Below are 19608 nucleotides of genomic sequence, written 5' to 3' on the forward strand. Positions count from 1 at the left end.
CATGTTACTCAGTGTTCAGGTATTACTCTGTGAACGAGTTCAGAATAATCAAGATGCATTTAACTGCCGTCTGGGAACTTGGATAGCACTGTTTAAAAGGTAATCAATACCTTCAGCAGGTTACATGATCAGACAGTTAGTAGTTGCTAGATATGCATGATTCCAGAAGGTGGTCAGCATAGAGAAGCTATTTCAAAGCAGTTCACATCTGCAGCCTTACTCAGTCTTGTTTGATCACCTGCTTCATCCTCTCTCACTGTTGTTGGCATTCAGAAATGTGACTAACAAAAGCAGCAGTGCTTACTGAGGAGGGCTTTCAGGGGGTACATTTTGCTGCCAGTCCTGTATTAATGTAATGACCAGGAACTTGTGTATGTTAAACTTCTTTCAAAGTGGAGGAGTGTTGCTTAGAGAAATAAGTACATGTGCTCCATACCATTCCACAGCACATTTGTAACTCACTTCACTCCCCTCTTCCTTTCAGTCAGTTTTTGGGGATTTCTTTTAACATATATGGAAAGTATGGATTGTTGTTTTTGTTTTTGTTTTTGTTTTTTTTTTTCCTGTTTCTTAAACTGTGGTGTTCTAGTTGAAAACTGTTTTCTGCATTGGATAAATAATAATTCCTTTATGTCTGTTTCATGTTATATAGTGTAAATATGAGTTTGTAATACAGTTGTTGCACTTGAATTTTCCTTATCACACAGAATGTTTTGTTATCCAGATCTGAAGATTTTATTGACTTTCTATGCACCAAAGCTTTGACAGTTTACCACCATTAATTATTGTAGCATTTAAGTCAGTAGCTATTATCATAATTAAGATCTCTCATATTCTGCATCCTCATATTAACATCACCGTGCATTTAAAATCATTCCATGTCTTCAGTGTTACAGACCATAAGCTATTGTGAATTGATCAGGAGAATTAATGCAAAATGCTTGGGAGAAAAAAAAGAAAAAGAAAAAAATTAAAAAAAAAAAATGTAAAAAACAAACTCACAAAAAAGGCAAATGTGGAAATGGTGGTATTCAGTCCAAAGGTTCAGTGTTTCTATTTTTGTGGAACTTCAGTCATGGTAATAATAGTACCTTATGTTTATGCAATTCTGTAAATTATATGTGTACAGTTACAAATACACTGGAAGGATGGAGAGACTGAATTGGAAGGTAGGTTCAGGCCATTGTCAGCCCTTCTTCACATGGCTTACACAGTGTTTCCATAAATTAGTATTTTCCATAAATTGAAACCAACCAATATTGATTGGGTGTTTTGCATAGTCTTGCCAAAACACAGTACTGTGTATATAGTGACGTAAAACATAGGAAAAATAATATATATTGTGCACTTCATTTGTGTATGGGAGAAGCCATCTTTAGTAGGTGACTGCCTTTTGAAAATACAAAATGGATGTATATCTGAATGTTGCATTGTACTGTACAGTATGCATATTGTTTGTGGTTGCATATATCAAGTGTTTTGTTTTATATAAAAAGGACATCTGTTATGTACAGTTGAAATAAATTTTGCATTTGCTAGACTGTGACTTTAATTATTACACAGGGGGAAAGGACAGCATAACTTGTAACTTAACACTTCCTCTTCTCCCCATGCCTCCTTTCTCTCCCTCCCTTCTTCCCGGAGGAATCAAATGTTGAAGTGAAAGAGCTTTTTTGACTTAAGTGTGTGATCTTTGTTTAATGTAGTTGACAACTACAGGAAATTCAATGTAATGTGAAGTATGTATCCATCTATATCTTCTTTTTTTTTGTTTGTTTTTTAAATAACTATTCAGAGATGTTGCCATCTATAGAATCTTCTTCTGTTGCCTCCCTCTCCCCTTAATTGATTTTATTTTCTTCTTTTTCATTTTTTGGATTGGTGTATTCTCAGTAAAAGCACAGACTGAATTACTGGAACAATCTAAAACCTACTTCTGCAGGTCTAGTTACTAGAGAGAAATTTTATGAATATGATACTGGTTTCTATCACCTTACATATTTTCAATATTACAATATTTTTCTCTTTAAAACAAGAGTGATCTTTAGTGTTTCTACCTAAAAGATGCTCATATTTGAGTGAATTTAAATAAAACTATAACCAAATATGCATACTAAAATGTTTACATCAGAATAAATGAAATAATTGCCTACTTCTATTAGAATACCAAAACTTTTTTTGCTATGATTGCAGCAACTCTAGTTTTAGCCCAACAGTCCTCTGGTTGGAAGTTTTTGTATTGCTTAGTAAAGTATAGGAAGTTTGTGGGATAGTTCTTTCCAAATGTTGCCTTAGAAATATCCCACTTACTCAGATGGTGTATCTTGTCTTTCAGACTCTTCATTCTGTTCTCATATGACTTAACACTTACATACGGAGTTGTATGTGTTTCAGTCCAATTATTTTCATTTTACTCATCAAAACATTTTGCTGTAAACTGCATAGATCTGTCATCTGAGTCATGTGGGGTTTTTTTGCCTATTTGTGTATCACTATTAATTATAAAAAACAAACAAACGAACAAACAAAAAAACCTTCATGCCAAAACTTTTTTTGTCACTCCCAAGAATTTTCAAACAATGATGTATTTTATACAGTGACTTAAGTTTGACCTCATGTTTGGATTCTGATTTGTTATTTTCTATACAAAGATATTAAAGAGCTCCCTTTTGACTTTGGCAGATCTGTAGCACGAAGGAATTTTTTTCAATGCTTTAATCTCAACGCTCGCAGAGTCTGGGAGCACCATTTTTAGGGTTCTTCATATTAAGACCTCGTCAGAGATTCACTGAGAGAAGGTTAATTTGGCAGGTCTGCTCATCCACTTTAATGTCTTTAATGTTAATGCAATGCAATGTCATGCAGTGGAACACTGAATGTTTTAAATGAGAAGTAATTCTTATTTTTTTGTCTAACATTTGCTTCTCCAGGAAGTTTACAGGTCCATACATACCGGTGGCTAATAGTAGATCTAAACAGCTGTGTGTGCACATAATTGTTTCTCAGTGACAAGTCAGACTTCTGTCTTTGAAGCTCAAGCAAATAATTTCCAATTGCTTCTTAGCTTATGAAGAGAGCCGAGTGAAGTTGGTGAAAACCAGAATTGTGTATTTACAAGTACTGTTTCTAATTTTTGACTTTTATTGTGCCTTGTTCCTTACCTCTCCTAATCACGATAAAGGTATGAAAAAGTGAAGAAAGCAGCAATATTTAAAAGCTGTGCAACAAGAGGCATTGCTGATGGCCTCAAATTATGCTGTGCATTTCTTAAAATTAACCACCATCACACGTGTCTAACTTCCGTAGCTTAAATTAGGACCCTCATAGTCACTGGAAGAAGGCAAACTCTCTGTAGGGTATCACTGTGAAGGAACCTAGGTTGAGCCTTCTCCTCCAAACGGCCAGCCGGAGGAAGAATCCCTGTTCTTGATGACCTGGGGAGAGCTGGCTTTTAACTGAGGCCCGAAGGTTGGCTGCTTTAAGCAGGTGATAACGCATACCCATCTGCATTTTACTGTGGGCTTAAATGGTTCCTGGACAGACAAGGTCTTTGAACATAGGTGGAGATTTAATATCTGGTTAAAGTGAAAAGGTATCTGAACTTCATCCCCCTTCGTCTCTTCCTTCCCTCCTGCCTGATGCGTTAAGATCTGTGCAAAACTTCTGGAATCTCTTCACATGTGTCTGCTGAATGATTCAGAACGGAGGACCAGACCGAATACCAGTACAGCTGCTCCTAAAGCCTGGCTTCTGCCAGGAACCAGCATGGTACCTTATCAACCGGTTTTTAAGATGTCACTCTCCCTTTGGAGGAGAGTGGATAAAAGGCTGGGGTTGTGCAGTTGGGCTTGCAGGCAAACATCACTGAGAAACTCTGTGGCGTTCAGTCTGCACTCTAGTTTCTTCGCATTTTGGTGTTAAGACCGTACTGCAGGGCTAGGAGAGATGTACTGCTGCTTTCAGACAGGTGTAAGGTGAACTTAGGTCATGAAGTCTTTCAGCCGCGTAAATACCCAAACAGCTTTCCTTGTTTCCAGAACTGCTTGCTGGTCTGGCTGATTGATTAGGCTGGAAAGGGGATCAGACACTGAAAACTAGAAGCAGGGGGCTGTTGCCCCCAGGCCTGTCCTTGTATCTCAGGTGTGGCACCGCATTACGCGGTGGGTAGTGCTGAGGTCTCTCACCCTGGTCTGAGTGCAGGTGGGCTGTGTTATTATTTGCTTCACTCTGGAGGCTAAATTTGCTAAACCTATAATTTAGGGTATGATGTTGGCAAAAAGTATTGTAATTCTTTATTCTTCACTCTAGGGCTGGGAGATACATTAATATTGAACGGCAGATACCTTTGTTTTCTTGATGGAAGTTGATTGATGGGAACTTAGTTGAATCTTGATTGCAGTGGTCAGTTGGTTTGCCTTAAGTATGCAGTAGACTAAACTTGGGGTCATTCTTCCAAGACCCTGGATATAGGAGTTCCATGTTGAAAAATTATTACAATTTACTCAGACTTAACATTTGTTTGCTAATCTTGTAATAGTCTGGGTTTGCCAAACGTCCTTTCTTCTCCCATCTACCTTACTTTCCCAATGCTCCCAAAAATTAAAATGTAACCCTGTTTTGTAAAGCTTGGGTTTTGTGGGGTTTTTTATCCTTCTTCCCTTCTCTCAGTGTCTTTTGGTCTGTTTGACTTGGAACAAGACTGAGTAGTCTCTCATAGTAAAATTCAGTGTGAGACTTGGATGCTTAGGGTTGAGGAATGGCAGGTACGGCAAACTGAAATAACTTTTGCTGCTTCTGCCCTACTTCATGAAAATGTGGACTATGTCTCAAAGAGGTGTTTAGGATTATCTAAGTGGCAGGAACTTTCTAGACTGTCCTTATAGTAGAACTCTGTGTGAAACACCCACTGTGCTGTAACACAAACCTCTCTTCATGTCCTAGCTTGTAAACTTTTCTGGAGAGAAATGGTCGCATAGAGAATACCCATAAAGAACCTGGTGGACGCATAAGGTGCAATTTAGGAAATATTGTCGATTGCCAGCAATGAGATGACTCTGCTAGAAGTTCCTTCTAGATGAATAATTGCCAGAAAATGCATCGTTAAAAATGTTTTAAAGGGGGGGGAGGGGGGAAAGAGAGAGAAAAAACCTTCTGGCATAAAGGGTGCAGAAAAGCAGGATAGTGAAGTAGCTTTGTTTTGCTTTTAGAACTTGACACATCATGTCTGATGTTAGTGCACATACTCATTTGATGAGAGGGTCCTTTGTTACAGACTAGGTGTGCTGTGTGTTTGTACTTTTGATACTTAACAAGTGTTTGTAGGGTTTAGGGAAAAAAAAAAATCCACAATAAACAAAACAATAAAGCCCCACCAAAACTCACAGAAAGCAAATGAAGATAAAGGAGAAAGTGGTTTTTTTTTTTTTTTACATAAGTACAAACCATAAGAGCAACGAGGGTTCTGAGATACCCTCGGTCATGCAACTTTTTTATTTATATCAGAGCAATGAAGGCAAGAGTGAAACTTGTGATGTCCTGAATACAACGGTAGTTAATGTTTTGTGGCACAGTAAGGTCAGTGTTCACAGCAACAGTTTTGCATCATGTGAGTGTGTATGTGTACTGTGTGTTCTCCTTGTGTGTACAATGTTGGTGAACATTTTGTTTTTAATGGAACCGCGTTCTGTGTTTCACTAGTATTGCTTACTGTGCTACGCTGTACATACATCAAGATACGCTGGTGTAGACATCTGTTTTACATGCATGTGTGTATATAACTGTGCAGCTGGGACATTTTTTTTTTTAAAGCTGTCTACCCCATGCTGTTTCTGCTTTGCAAGGACCCATGCTACTCTGACCAGGCAAAGACAATTGGATGCAGCTCTGTACAGAGATAAATACAATGTGCTGCTCCGTTTGGTTGAAGGGAGTCATGGGTGAGAAACACGTGGTGGTTCACTTTGGTCAAGTGTCTCCCTCGGCATGTGCTGGGCTGAGGTGTTCCACATTGGTACAGAGACCCAAAATGTAGCGGTCTGGTAGCAGCTGCTGCCAGTTAATTTCTAAAGTAACATTTACCTGGGTGTTCTATGCTACTGGGCTAATAGAGCGGTAGCCAATTAACGGAAATAAAGATAACTTTTTATAATGAGAGATCGACAGCGCAAACAGGGAAATGTCCTTGAGCTCTCTACAGAGTTTGGATATGCTTGTTTTATAGGTTGTTTCTTCCCTGGAAAATAAGTGGAAGGGTATTAACCCTTAAAAGATTTCTTCACTCTGTAAGATGAAGAACTTACAGCTTTCAAGGACGAGATTCTGTTCTCAAATCTGCAGTTACCTTTGTTCCATAAAATTCTGACCGTCACGTACTGGTACATTAGATCTTTACTGTCAGCTTAAGGAAACTTGTCTTCATTCAAGGGTGTTTATCAGTTTGCTAAAATAGTTTAACTAGTTTAACATGTTCTGCTCAACTACAGTCCCTGCAAGCTTCTTGTTCAGAACTCAAGACTGCACCTGTTAGGGAAGTTAGTATTTTTTGGTGGACTTGGGTTCTTTTTAATTTTTTTGTGTGTTTATATTATGTATTTTATTATGAACCGTAAAAGAAAAGCAGTTTTCTCAAAGCAGCTGTTCAGCAAGAGTTAACTGATTTCTCCTGACAGGCGTGTCAGGAGAAATCACCTAGTTACCAGTTCAAACTGTACTAGACTTAAGACACTCCTGATTTATGAAAGTCATTACAGTGAATTGGTAGGCAAGTGTAACTTGTTTGTTAAAACTGGTGTCTTGGTTAAAATATGCAAGAACTTTAATGCCTTATCTGCTGTGCTTGAATTCTGAACAAATGCTTAGACGGCAATTTATTCACAGACCTTCTTTAAAAAAAAATGCTTGTAATTTGTTGAGGCCTGATTAAATAACATTTCTAGAATACATACTTTATGTATGTATGAATGGATGCACATCTCTGAGCTGTACATTTTTCTATTCAGAGTTACTTTTTTAGAATCTATATGTATTATCTTGATGTTACAAATTACGATGCTTGTAGAAAATGTTTGGAAGATGTTGGAATGTTTTGAGATTTTATTGTCAAACCATTAAGTGCTCCTAAAAACATTTATTAAATACAAAGTATGTATTTAATTCGGTAGGAATTTATTATAGAACTGAAAGGCTATCTCTAAGTGTATGTGTATGTATATGTGTGTACACACACACACAGTTGTGTTGTTTATAGTGTTTCAGGGGAAAGGGGGGTTAACTTTTCTTCCACTGCTGTATCATTTGATACCACTATTCTGCTCTTTACTGATAGATTAATTGATTTAGAGTGGAACTGTTGGATTTGTAGCAGTGTGAGATCAGAATCTGTCCTTGAGGCTTAAATCGCTGCTACTTAAACACGTCTGTCTCTTTCCAAGTCAGATATGGTGAAATCGTGTAGCTTTTACTGGTAGCTGAACGGTGTAGCGTCCCCATCGATGACACAGGAGTTCTGTCAGCCACAGGATAGGAACGTCAGACAATTTTTTGTTGTTGCAAGGCTGTGGTTTCAAATGTAAAAGATGTGTCAGTATCTTGTGTGTGTGGAGGGAAGGGGGAGATGGAAAGTGATATACCTTGGTCATGCAGATGTATCATGAAACGAGTGAAATAATAATCTTTAAAATGCCCCAACAATATCTGTGAGTTGCTCATTTTGTAATTTATTTTTACAACAGGTTCCCGTAAAGAATCGGCTCCTCAAGTCCTGCTTCCAGAGGAAGAAAAAATTATTGTAGAAGAAACTAAAAGTAATGGTCAGACTGTTATAGAAGAGAAGTAAGAGAACATTTAATGAATGATGGATTAAACCACTAATCTTTGCACTCTTCTTCCTCTTCCCGTCTTCCATTATAGTAGTGTGTGTATGGTATATTTGTAGTAGGGAAGAGAGCCGTTTGGATTATGCTGCTAGTCCTTTCAGTGCAATTGGTGTTCACTTAAATGCTTGTGGTCTGGTTTCTTTGTATATCCTATGCAACTTATTCCTTTGGTGCCAAGAAGTGATACGTTTCCCTTGTATATTATATTTCCAAGTGCAGTAGGATTTCAATATTAAATTGGTGTCATCTTTCTAGTTAGTGTGTGGTGTCATTCTATTTTTTTGGTGAGGTGTATGCTGGAAATTAAATACAGTTCTGTTACAGAAAGCTGTAATATAGAAACCAGTATAGGTCCATGTGTGCTTGAGAGGTGTATCCCTGTCACAGAAGCTGGTAATGGGTCCTTGCCTTACTGAATAAAAATCAGGATAAAGGACAATTTTTTCATCCAACGTTAGAAATGGGCTGTTAGCTGTCGTTTGGGGGGAGGGGAGGTTAATGCATTTCATTTAACAGTTTAGTCTAATAATAGATTTAGACATGTACTTCTGAAAACCGTTGTAACAGATCATCTTCTTTTCTCCTTTTAGAAGCCTTGTTGACACAGTATATGCATTAAAGGATGAAGTACAGGAGTTAAGACAGGTTGGTAACTTGCTACATTTATGGCAACATGAAGAATGGAAAGATGGAAGGCTTATTATAAAAATAAATACGGCTTTCTAGTTGATTCATTTTGACAGGAACGAACTTGAATTTTGGACTAGATTCACTTTTAAAACCAAAACATGGCAGTTTGACAAAAAGCACCCTCTTTTGTGGTTGTCATCAGTCCTTGGAGCACCAACCTTTGAGAATAATGTTAAGTATCCTCTCTCTGAGGTGGCTTACGAAGCTATGTTTCATTTATTTTTGGATGTTACAACTTGTGAAATGTTGAAAGCATTAAGCAAATTCAGTTCTACTGTATCACCAGCAAAATAAGCTTATAGAGACTGTGAAACAGTATTTGCTCTAGAATGTTTAATTTTAGTAGTATGAATGTCTGGATCTGTTTAGGCCTTTATTCGTGGTCTTTCAGTAACGTGGACGCTTCTCTGAATCAGTTGTTAAAACCCCTCATTTCCAGAGACGAGAGTCCTTTTCAGTGTCTATCACGTGGCCTTTTTTTAATGAGGGCTTCAGGTTAGCTTAGGGTGCTGCTTTGTCACATAGGTGAGATATTGCACAGCTCCCCAGAATTGCTGGTATGGAAGTTGCAGCTGATGTTTTAAGTATCCAAAATGAAGTGTTTAAAAATGCCTTTTCCTTGTCAGGACACACTCTCTATAAACCGTGTTAAGGCTGCTGTGCGTAGTCATTGCTTGATGTGTAGGTGAAAAAGCATTGAATTATCCTCACTTTCCAGTGTGTGGATTTGCTAACTGGCCTTAACAGTTCTGTCTTGGGAAGTTGGATGAAATCTCCTGTGTTAATGTAAAATGGATTTGTATTCAAATTACTTTAGGTTTTGGGCTATAAATGTGAATCCAAATTCTTCGCCCATCTGTAAGTGTGCCCGGTATTCCTCAGGATGTCGTGCGTGTTCATCGAAATAGGACAGTTGATGTCATAAATAATTAAATTCTGCTGTTTTCAACATAAAAATCCTGTGTATCCCAGGTTTGATGCAAATATGACAGTCTTTTTTAAAGTACAATTCACGTAATACAAGCAGCAATAACAACCCACTAATATTCCTGTGGCCTGGCTGCTTTTGTACAAAGGATAGACGTGCTGCCTCACTGAGGCCCTGCAGATCCTACCCTAAAGAAAAAGTCACCTTCTCCTGAAATTCAAGCAGCAGCTCCCTTTTCTGGTGCCTTTCCAAATAGACGGTCTCTTCAGAATCTCGCATCTTCCAAAGCCAAGACCTATTAAAGCCCAAGTTCATTTTCTTGTGTATCAGGAACCTCAGCTTAGAAGCATTTACTGGTCTGCTGCTGTGATGTTGCCAGCTGGAGAAGTGGCAGAAGTGATCTCGGAGCTGGGAAGGTCGCAGGTGACCAAGGACTTTATCGATAAAGGCCCTCTGGGAGCACCCGGTGCTCTGGGCGGTGTAGGCACCAGGCGGCCTCTTGGTGAGAGTTGCCGTGAGAAGTGGGATCCCTCCCGTAGCAGCTTCCATAGGTGGTTTGTAGCTGCTGCTCCACAGGTGCCACATTCGAGTAGTGCAGTCCTGAATTAGCAGTAAATAAATAAACAAACAAAGTTCTGTACCTACAAGAAAAGAATGAAATTCCTGAATTTCTCAGCAGACTTGAGGAGGGAATGGAGTTAATGCCGTGGCAGCTGTTGATCCCATCCCATTTCTAGAAAAGTCTGTAGATGGCAGCTGATGGGAGTCCAGTGAGAGCCCTGGATCGCAGACCTGTGTTTGTTAAACACCTGTAGACCTGTTGTCTTGGCGCCTTCATATGATGTTGTCTTACCTTCTGATCGCTTCCCTGCTGTTGCCAGCATCACCTTGGCCTCTGCAGGATTCAGCCACATAAGCGTTACTGTGGTTCGGTCAGTGACGTCCTCGTGGTCCTGTCGTTCATGGTATTTCAGTATTACCTGATGGTGCTAAATATCGAGAAGCGACTCGCTCGTTAATACACATGCAGAGGGGTGGTGTTCCTTGAAACTCAAATTCCGCTTAGACTGTTGGTAGTCATCTGTCTGGTGTAAAATTCAGTCACAAAACACTTGCCAGGGACCATAATGGTTTTCAAGATACTCCTTTCAAATATTTACTCTCCTAATAAAGCAAGTTAATTTGCATTAAGTTTTAAGGAACTTTTCTGAGATTGTGAAACTAGTTATAATCACGGGAGGCTCTTAGAGGGGATATTTATTCTTCTTCTTGCTCCATTTCCCTTCTCCATTAACAATAAATATATTCTACTCTTCATTGATCAGATTTGAGCAGAAGAATTCAAGATTATTTGCCATCTGTTACTAGCACTTGGATTATAAAGGATCCCTATGTGTAAATAGGAAATAGCTCAGTTTCCATTCGGTGTTTTCTGTTGCATTGTGTGAAGTAACTGTAGCTTGTGAAATTTTAATAGAAGGCCTTGCTTTTGAACAACTAATAGCAGTCTTACTGAGAAGAACCTTCGGAATTTGTAATTAACAATGTGTGGTCAGAAAAGATCTTTTAAAAAAAAAAACAAAACAAAACAAAAAACAAACAAACAAAAAAAAACCAAAAAAAAAAAACCAAACCAGTAATATTTCTGTTTCTATTAAACAGGATAACAAAAAAATGAAGAAATCATTAGAAGAAGAACAGAGAGCTCGCAAGGACTTGGAGAAGCTTGTTAGAAAAGTTCTAAAGAACATGAATGATCCATCTTGGGATGAAACCAATTTATAACTATTTTTTTTTTCCTTTTTTTTTTTTTTTTTCCTTTTTCTTTCTATTGAAAGACCAGTTGTAAAACTGAGTTGGGAAGCCTTCTGACATTAGTCAGTGTTGCATCAGGAGCACTACAAAACAGGATTTAACTGGATCTCTAGTGATTTCTTGCTCTGAACATGTAGAAACAGTCAAGCCATTTACTGAAGCAATCTATACTTTAAGTGTGGAGACCGTGGATTCTGAACTCTACTAAACTTAATTTGTTTGCATCTAAATTACCTCATTTTGCAGAACGTGCAGCACCTGACTAAAAGTCCTTGTTTTTCAGTGGCTTTTTAATTAAATATATATTTTTCTTGTAAATATCTGTAATTTTGAATGCATATGTGATTGATGTATCAGGGCTGATATGTTATTTTTTTCTCTTGTTATTATAATGGTCACAAGTGTTAGAAATGACGGCAGTACTGTCTTACCTAAGAAAGGTCAGAGTTCTTTGTGGGTAATTAGGGATTTGTTCCAAATTACCCACTCATCACAGATGCAAATTTAAAAACCTGTTTTTCCTGTTGACCTGACCACTGTATTTAAATCCTTCACTGTTATTTATGTCTGTGCATACATTTTTAAACAGTTTACAAGTCTTTAAGAACAGTATTACAATACAGAAAATTGCTTATTGACAGTAGAAACAATTTTTAACAAAAGTAATGCCCATGATTCACGTTCATGTACACTTGTTTGGCAGACTAATCTGTTGTGCTTTGGCCACCAAAAGACTGATGTACTTGCCTCCTTTTTATGACTGTGATTTTTAAGTGTTTATGTACTACATTTTCTATTGTTGTGCTTAAACATACAGCTGGCTGATAATTTAATAGATCATACAGTTTGTTAAAACAACAACAACAAAAATCAATCTAATCCAGAATTTTGTGAATAAATTGTTGCTATTTATATTTTACGGTCATAACAATTAAGTTTTAGCTAACCTTTGTGCATAAGACACATGGGCTAGGCCAAACTTCATTCAGAGCTTTGTTTTGATACCACTATGTAAGACTCCCAGTCTGGAATTCCCAGACTGTGGAAGCAGTCATTCCTGACCCACCCGGCGTTCTCAGCGTGTTGCTGGTTTCTGTCCTACTAGGATTTAAATGGAAACAAATCTGGAAGTAAGATTTTTTTTTTTTTTTTTTAAATCATACTGTAATTCATAATTTGCACTGCTGACAGATTTGAAAATACATAATGAACATTTATTCCCTAGTCTGATAGGTGCAATTACTGCAATCTTGTATTTAAAATAGGAGATGCGACATCACTGCAAATGGCGAGCTTCAGTTGGAGCGCTTAAAATGCTAATCCCATTAAAGCTCATTGTGTTTCATTGATTTCAGCAGATTTTGGATTAAACTCCAGATGGTGCAATTTTCTGTGGGGGCTTTTCTTCAGTTGACAGTCAGAAGTGTAGGTATAGCACAGACCTGAGTCACACCTCTTGTCATCCTGATTTTCTAGTGCCCTTTAACTCCTGTTGAATTTAATGCTCGGACTTGAGCAAATGTTTATATGAACTTCAGTGAGTTAGAGCCAGGATAAATAGGGTGGTAAGAATTGTCATGCACATTTTGAATCTAATGAAAAATCTGTTTTTAAAGCTACCCACTTTTCTCAGTCGATAACAGCTTTTTTAAATAGGAAAGAATGACAATGATTACCTACTTGAGAAACAATTCTGTGGGAGTGGATACTTAAGAATCTGAACAGACAATTAGTTGCCTGATTTTAAAAGCTGAATATATTTGTAAGTATTTTAATTTGTGCTCCTGCAATTTAAAAATTTAATTCTTAAATTAAAAATTTAATCCTTTAATTCTAAATGAGGAGACTGGATAAGAAAACTAAAAATGTCTACAGTATCGGAGTTAGCTATATTCACAGTTATTTAAATTTGTGATAATTCTTGACACCAAAGTCTCTTCCTGTTGTTTGCAGTTGCATAAAAATGTGGACTGACATTTATATTTATCTTCCTATTTAGAAAATACTCTTGCTAAAAGCTAAGTGATACTAAACACTGCAAAATTTGTAGCATCTTGGCTAAATTTAGACTTGGGAATGCCGATATAATTAGAATTTTGCTAACATTTTTACTTTCTGACATTCAGGCTACTTTCACAGTGAATTTTAATTTGCAGTTGAGCATATTTGAAAGGACTTTCCAGAGGAAAAAGTATAAAAGGACAACATTAATCTTAGCAGTATTTAGCAAATTTTAACTCAGGAACAACTTCCATCATAACAATTTGTTTTACATTATAATGTAAAGAGTGACATTGCTATGTAAATTTGCTGACTCTTAGCACCTGTGATTATTCTGATTTCTGACAGTACCCCCATACCAACATCTAACGAACATGCCTTAAACACTGGGATTAAGCAGTTGGTAAATATGACCAGGATTTAGGGACTGATTTTATTCAAGGTGGATTGGGATGACTAATTTTTACAAAAAAAAAAAAAAAAAAAAAAAGAAAAAAAACCTAGCATTGTAGATAGCTTTTGTCTCTAGTGCAGAGAGTGAGCTTCAGGCTTTTGGGAACCAAGGAGTATCAACTTCTTTTTTCTTTGACAATTTGTTATACTGTATATAGATTGTAAATTTCACCATGGACCTTCTGAATTGTTGGAAACTTTATATAAGCATGGATAAATGGGGCACTGTTTATTTAACCTATTAAAGGGTTAATTCTTTGCTCTCATCATTTAGGGATGAGGAGATGAAGCCATTTCTTATCCTGTAGATGTGAAGCACTTTCAGTTCTGAACTGTCCAAAATGTAGCATAACATTTCTCTGTACTTACTGATGTTCGCGTGTTTGTCTCACCATGTCATGACATCCTAAAGATGGAAAGCTGACCACCTTTGTATAAACCTTCTTAATGCCAATCATTTAGGGAATTTAGAGTGTCTGTTTACAGTATCTGTGGAGAACTCAAGTTTAGTTTAGACGTCACAATAATACCCTGCTATGGACTACTAAAGTGTTGATGCTACATTGTTGTAATTAAACCATGATTTTTCCCCTACCCTATGAAGTGTTACATTTCATCTAATATGTGGGCCATGAGATTAAGAAGGAAAATTGCTTTGATTTTTTGACCTTTCATATAAATAACCTCTGCTATTTAATAGTTTTTATACTGTCTCGAAAGGGCTTTTTCATTGTCTTTTATTATTATAGAAAATTGATGCCTGGAAAACAAAACTAACTAAAGCTTGTTCAGAGGGGTGAGGATCTTAACTGTCTGGCACTGAGGAATTTTTGCTTTCTTTGGCAAGCTGGCATGCGAGGGTGATGTAAGAGAGGGAGGAGGTCAAAGACAGAAGATAATGAAAGGGAGGAAATCAAGGAAACACTAGAACATCAAATCACTGCATAAATAAACTGAAGTCCTTGTCTCTGTACATGATTTAACTGAATAGACCTGAAATTCGTGATGAGTGTGTATCATAGGGACATTATTTGGTGCTACCTGAAATAGGGGAGGGGGATGATTTTTACGGATAGGAACACCACTGCTCTTGCTTTATGCAGGATGATGGGATGGGTGAAGGAAAGTTTAGGGAGCCCTTCGTTTGCAGAGATGGTTTCAGGCTTTGGACAAAGCATTTGAAGCGGGTAATAACAGCTTAGATGTGTGAAATAATGTATCTATTCCAGCTTAGTTTAGCAAGGAGGTACAGCTTAACAGAGAACTTTTGTACAGCATTTTATAACATTTGTCGGAAGAAATACTGTATTTTCCAACTTTTCTCTTGGTTTATCACTGTAAAGACAGGTATTTCCCACAACTGGAAATCGTCATTTATTTGTCACCTTAAGTGTTGCGGGGGTTTTCCTTTTGGGAGTGTTTTATTGTGGTGGGTTGACTGTGGCTGGCTGCCAGACCCCCACCCAGCTGCTCTCTTACTGCTCTTCCCCAGCGGGAGACGGGAGAAGGAACAAGATGGAAAAGCGTGTGGGCTGAGATAAAATACACTGATTTCTTGCCGTTTAAAAATAGAGTTGGATGGTGAGCAGGGAAGAGAAGAACTAAGCCGCCTTTGCCCTACCCCACTCCTTCCCAGGCTGAACTTCACTCCTTCATTCCCGAGGCCTCTGTCTTCCCCTCTCCCCCCACCACGCAGCGCAGGGGCGTGGGGAGTGGGGCAGTGGGGATGGCGGTCTGTCCCTAACGGTTCCTTTTTCCTGCTCCTCCTCCTTCCTGCTTTTCCCTGCTCTGGTGTGGGTCGTCTCCACAGCCTGCAGTCCTTCAATGAGAAACCCACTCCCGGGTGGGTTCCCCCTCCTGCCAGGAGCCAGCCCTCTGTGGGCTTGCAGCTTCTTTCTCCGGTGCGGGCTCCTCCACCGGCTGCGCTGTGGAAAGCTGCTCTGGCACGGGCCCCCGTGGGCTGCAGGGGAGCGACCTGCTTCGCCGTGGTCTCCTCCAGGGGCTGGAGCCTGCTCCAGCCTCCGGAGCACCTTGTTCCCCGTCTCTGACCTGGGCGTTTCTCACACTTTTGCCTCACCCCTGCACTCTTAAATAGGCTTTCCTCCAGGCACCACCATTTTAGCCGAGGGGCTCAGCTGTGTCCCGAACTGCTGTTGCCTGTCCAAGGGGTATTTAATTTATATCCTGTCGGAGCTGCTCCACGTAGTAGGCTCGGAATTTTAGGTGCGGAACCTGCTGTTAACCCACTTGTAGTGGACACCTTTGCTTGCTATGATAGGGCAAGGGATGGGAAAAGAAGGAGCACGTAGCAACTTGATGATGGAAGTGAGTGGCCTAAAATAGGGGAGGTGTGGGTGAAGTGTGTGTGTAGCTGTATGTACACCAGGCATCCCACAGTGCTGACGCTGAAGGGCCCCAGACCTGCGGAGTTTGCACTTTGAAGAAATGCTGAGATTAAATTTGAGATGAATTTGCTCTGCAAGGCAGGCTTCATAATCTGGAAAAGGCTTGCCATGTTCTACCTTGTGTGCTCTGCACTCGAGCTTTCTCTTTAATTCCTTTGAATCAAATATCATCTTGGAAGGGGAGCTGAGCCTGGATCTGGAACTAAATTAACCTCCTGAACTTTTAATTAATTTGAGCGGCTGGCCTCAAGCCACTGCTCAGGCCCAGATCTAATTCTTGTGGTGGTAGAAGGAAATGAGAGCTACAGTTTGGTGAGTACTGTGAACAGTTGCAACTGTGTCCCTATTTCCATAGTGTAGGTTTTAGCAGTCCAAAATTTGCTCAGATGCAATCCTTAGTTCCTAAATGTTCTCTCTGTTGAACGTGCCCAGGGTCTCCTTTATGCACGGCAGAGCTTACTTCTGTGCTTTTACCCCAAGAAGGGTCTTGAGCAGCTATGAATCTGTCCTGGTCCCCCATTTGCCTGGCTGTGCCGTGTACGCCTGCAGGCATATCTGTTGGCTTTCCAATTGACATGGCCATTGCTAACAAGCCAAGGCTCCTGTGCACTCCTCGTTGTACCCTTCTGACTCTCCCCTGCGTAAGCAGGGCCTCTGATCGTGAGGATGGTTTTAGGCTGGCATCTAAAAGGCAATGGAGACTGATGGAGTGAGAAAGCTTTTCCTTACTGCTACGCGTCCAGTCCAAGGAATGCGGAGTGCGGTATGTGAATGAAACCCAGAAGGTTTCCGTAAGAAGGGATCCATAAGAATCATCGAGTTCAACTCCCTCACAGGACTACCGAAAGCTAAACCCTATGACTAGAGGGTCCTCCAGATGCTCCTTGAACTCCCACAGGCTTGGTGCTGTGACCACTGCCCTGGGGAGCCTGTTCCAGTGACTGACCACCTTCTTAGTGAGGAACCTTTTCCTAATGTCCAATCTGAAGTTATATGTAGGCCTGGTGATACTCCCCAAACAATTTATTTTTTTTCTTGGCCAGTGTGTTGCTCAGGTTTTGTTAGACATCTCTTGCCTGTCAGGCAGCCTGTGCTAGATCTGTGTTTACTGTAGACATAAGTGAGCAGTACAGCAATAGCATGTTTTTACAGTGTTTTTCCAGCAGGGGACTGTGTTAGCTTCTGCTTTGTCAGAAACTACTCACAGTTTCCCTGAATTTGTTAGTATTTGTGCTTTTGTATGCTTTTATAACTGACTGGAGATAGCTTTTTTGTGTATTTTGGAGCTGCTTTTCAAGCTCCAGGAAATACAGTCTATTAACCTTTTTGTCCTGTAGAACAAAAGTGGACAGTCACAGTTGACAGTGTTCAGGCAGCGTTTGACCCAGCCATGTGTATGGGATCTGTACGGGTTTTTTTAGCACTTACCCGCGGCACGCATGACTGACCAGAGCGTCTGTACATTCGGCATCACAAGGGCTCTTTCAGCACAATGCAATGTGGAGGTAACACAGGATCAGGTTTATTGTGAGGTGAAACGTTAAGCAAGGAATTCGGCTGTAATCTCAGGCCTCGCTCTAAGGCAGGCAGAATTTCAGAGGAACTGAGAAACATCCCCTGCTACAGGGACTGGTTTTACCAGTTCCCACAAGAAGTCTCCATTCTCAGATTGAGTTGAGAAAACACTGGGATGGTGCAATGCGTACTCCATCCACTGCTCTCTCTCATCACTATCTACTTTACCAAGCATGATTTCTGCTGGGAATTTAAGATGTGCGACTGTTTTACCTGGCCTGGGAAGGGGAGAGAGCAATGTGCTCTTTCCTGGTGGCAGGGAGGGAGGATGGTGACTGCCCTGGACTTGAAGCTAAGCCTTTGAAAATACAGGGTCAGGGAAGTGACCCTGCCCTGCCTTGGCCACCAAATCTTCAGAAGGATTTCTGCCTCAGCATTCAGACCTGGTTCCGTGTATCTGCTGGCTGTCTCCCCATCTTTACTTGGCTGTCATTATGGAATAAAAAAGCACATCCTCTAGGCTTTCCAGAACACCAAGACATTTCAAAATCATGAACAGGGAGTGGCAGCTTAAGATGCTTTCCCATTCCTTGCCTATGTCTTAGATTTCTGTCAAACGATCTTTCTTTTCTCCACAGAGTCACACTATGGTCCTTTTGTATCCTTTATGTTAAATAGGAAATAAATTGATTGATGATATGATTCCTAGGCCTCATTGAGAGAGCTTGGGGTTTGGTATCTGACCCCTCTTGGATTATGGGGGTCTTCATTCTGGTCCCCATCCTTGTCTTCCAGCTTAGGGTGCTGAGTACCCCGAGAACAATTGGTCTTACTATTAAAGACTGAGGCAAAGAAGGCAATGAGTACCTCAGCCTTTTCCTTATCCTTTGTCACTATGCTTCCCCCCGCATCTGATAAACGATGAGATTCTCCTTAGCCCTCCTTTTGTTAATGTAGTTATAGAAACGCTTTTTGTTGTCTTTTACTGCAGTAGCCAAATTAATTTCTAGTTGGGTTTTGGCTCTTCTAATTTTCTCCCTGCCTAACCTCATGACATCCTTGTAGTCTTCCTGAGTGACCTGCCCCTTCTTTCCAAAGGTCATAAACTCTCTTTTTTTTCCTGAGTTCCAGCCAACACTGTCTGTTCATCCAGGTTGGTTGTCTTCCCCGCTGGCTCATCTTTTGGCAAGAGGGACGGCCTGCTTCTGTGCTTTTAAGATTTCCTTCTTGAAGAATGTCCAGCCTTCCTGGACTCCTTTGCCCTCAGGACTGCCTCCCAAGGGCCTCTGTCAACCAGGCCCCTAAACAGACCAAAGTCTGCCCTCTGGAAGATCCAAGGTAGCAGCTCTGCTGACCTCTCTCCCTACTTCTCCGAGAATCGAAAACTCTCTAATTTTGGGATTGCTGTACCCAAGACAATCTCCAGCCATCACATCACCCACAAGTCCTTCTCTGTTCACAAACAGTAAGTCCAGCAGCACCTTCCCTAGTTGGCTCCCTCACCAGCTGTGTCAGAAAGTTATGTTGCACACACTCCAGGAACTTCCTAGACTGTTTCCTCTCTGCTGTATTGTATTTCTAGCAGACATCTGGTAAGTTGAAGTCCCCCGTGAGAACAAGGGCTAGCGATCACAAGACTTCTCCCAGCTGCTTATAGAATATTTCACCTGTCTCTTCTTCCTGGTTGGGTGCTCTATAACAGGCTCCCACTACGATACCTGGCTTATTGGCCTTTCCCCTGATTCTTACCCAAGAATACTCGACCCTTTCATCACCAGCAGCAGGCTCTAGACAGTCAAATCATTCCCTAACATACAGGGCTACCCCACCACTTCTCCTTCCTTGCCTGTCCCTTCTGAAGAGCTTATAGCCATCCATTTCAGCACTCCAGTTGCATGAGTCATCCCACCACGTTTCCATGTTACAC

General features: G+C 40.1%; 1 protein-coding gene across 8 annotated transcripts in view; it reads left to right on the top strand.

The window, feature by feature from the left end:
- ARHGEF7 (Rho guanine nucleotide exchange factor 7) overlaps window positions 1-14355 on the top strand; it is a 131893-nt gene extending 117538 nt beyond the window's left edge. For all 8 annotated transcript variants that reach the window (XM_042805908.1, XM_042805912.1, XM_042805909.1 and 5 more), the window contains 3 exons: window positions 7731-7830; window positions 8465-8519; window positions 11155-14355. In XM_042805908.1, coding sequence (XP_042661842.1) covers window positions 7731-7830; window positions 8465-8519; window positions 11155-11277 — 278 coding nt within the window. In that variant the 3' untranslated portion in view covers window positions 11278-14355. The remainder of the gene's footprint in view (window positions 1-7730; window positions 7831-8464; window positions 8520-11154) is intronic.
- The last annotated feature ends 5253 nt before the right edge of the window (window positions 14356-19608 follow it).

This window comes from Tyto alba, unplaced genomic scaffold (assembly GCF_018691265.1).
Source record: "Tyto alba isolate M040663 unplaced genomic scaffold, T.alba_DEE_v4.0 Super-Scaffold_45, whole genome shotgun sequence".
Lineage (NCBI taxonomy): Eukaryota > Metazoa > Chordata > Aves > Strigiformes > Tytonidae > Tyto > Tyto alba.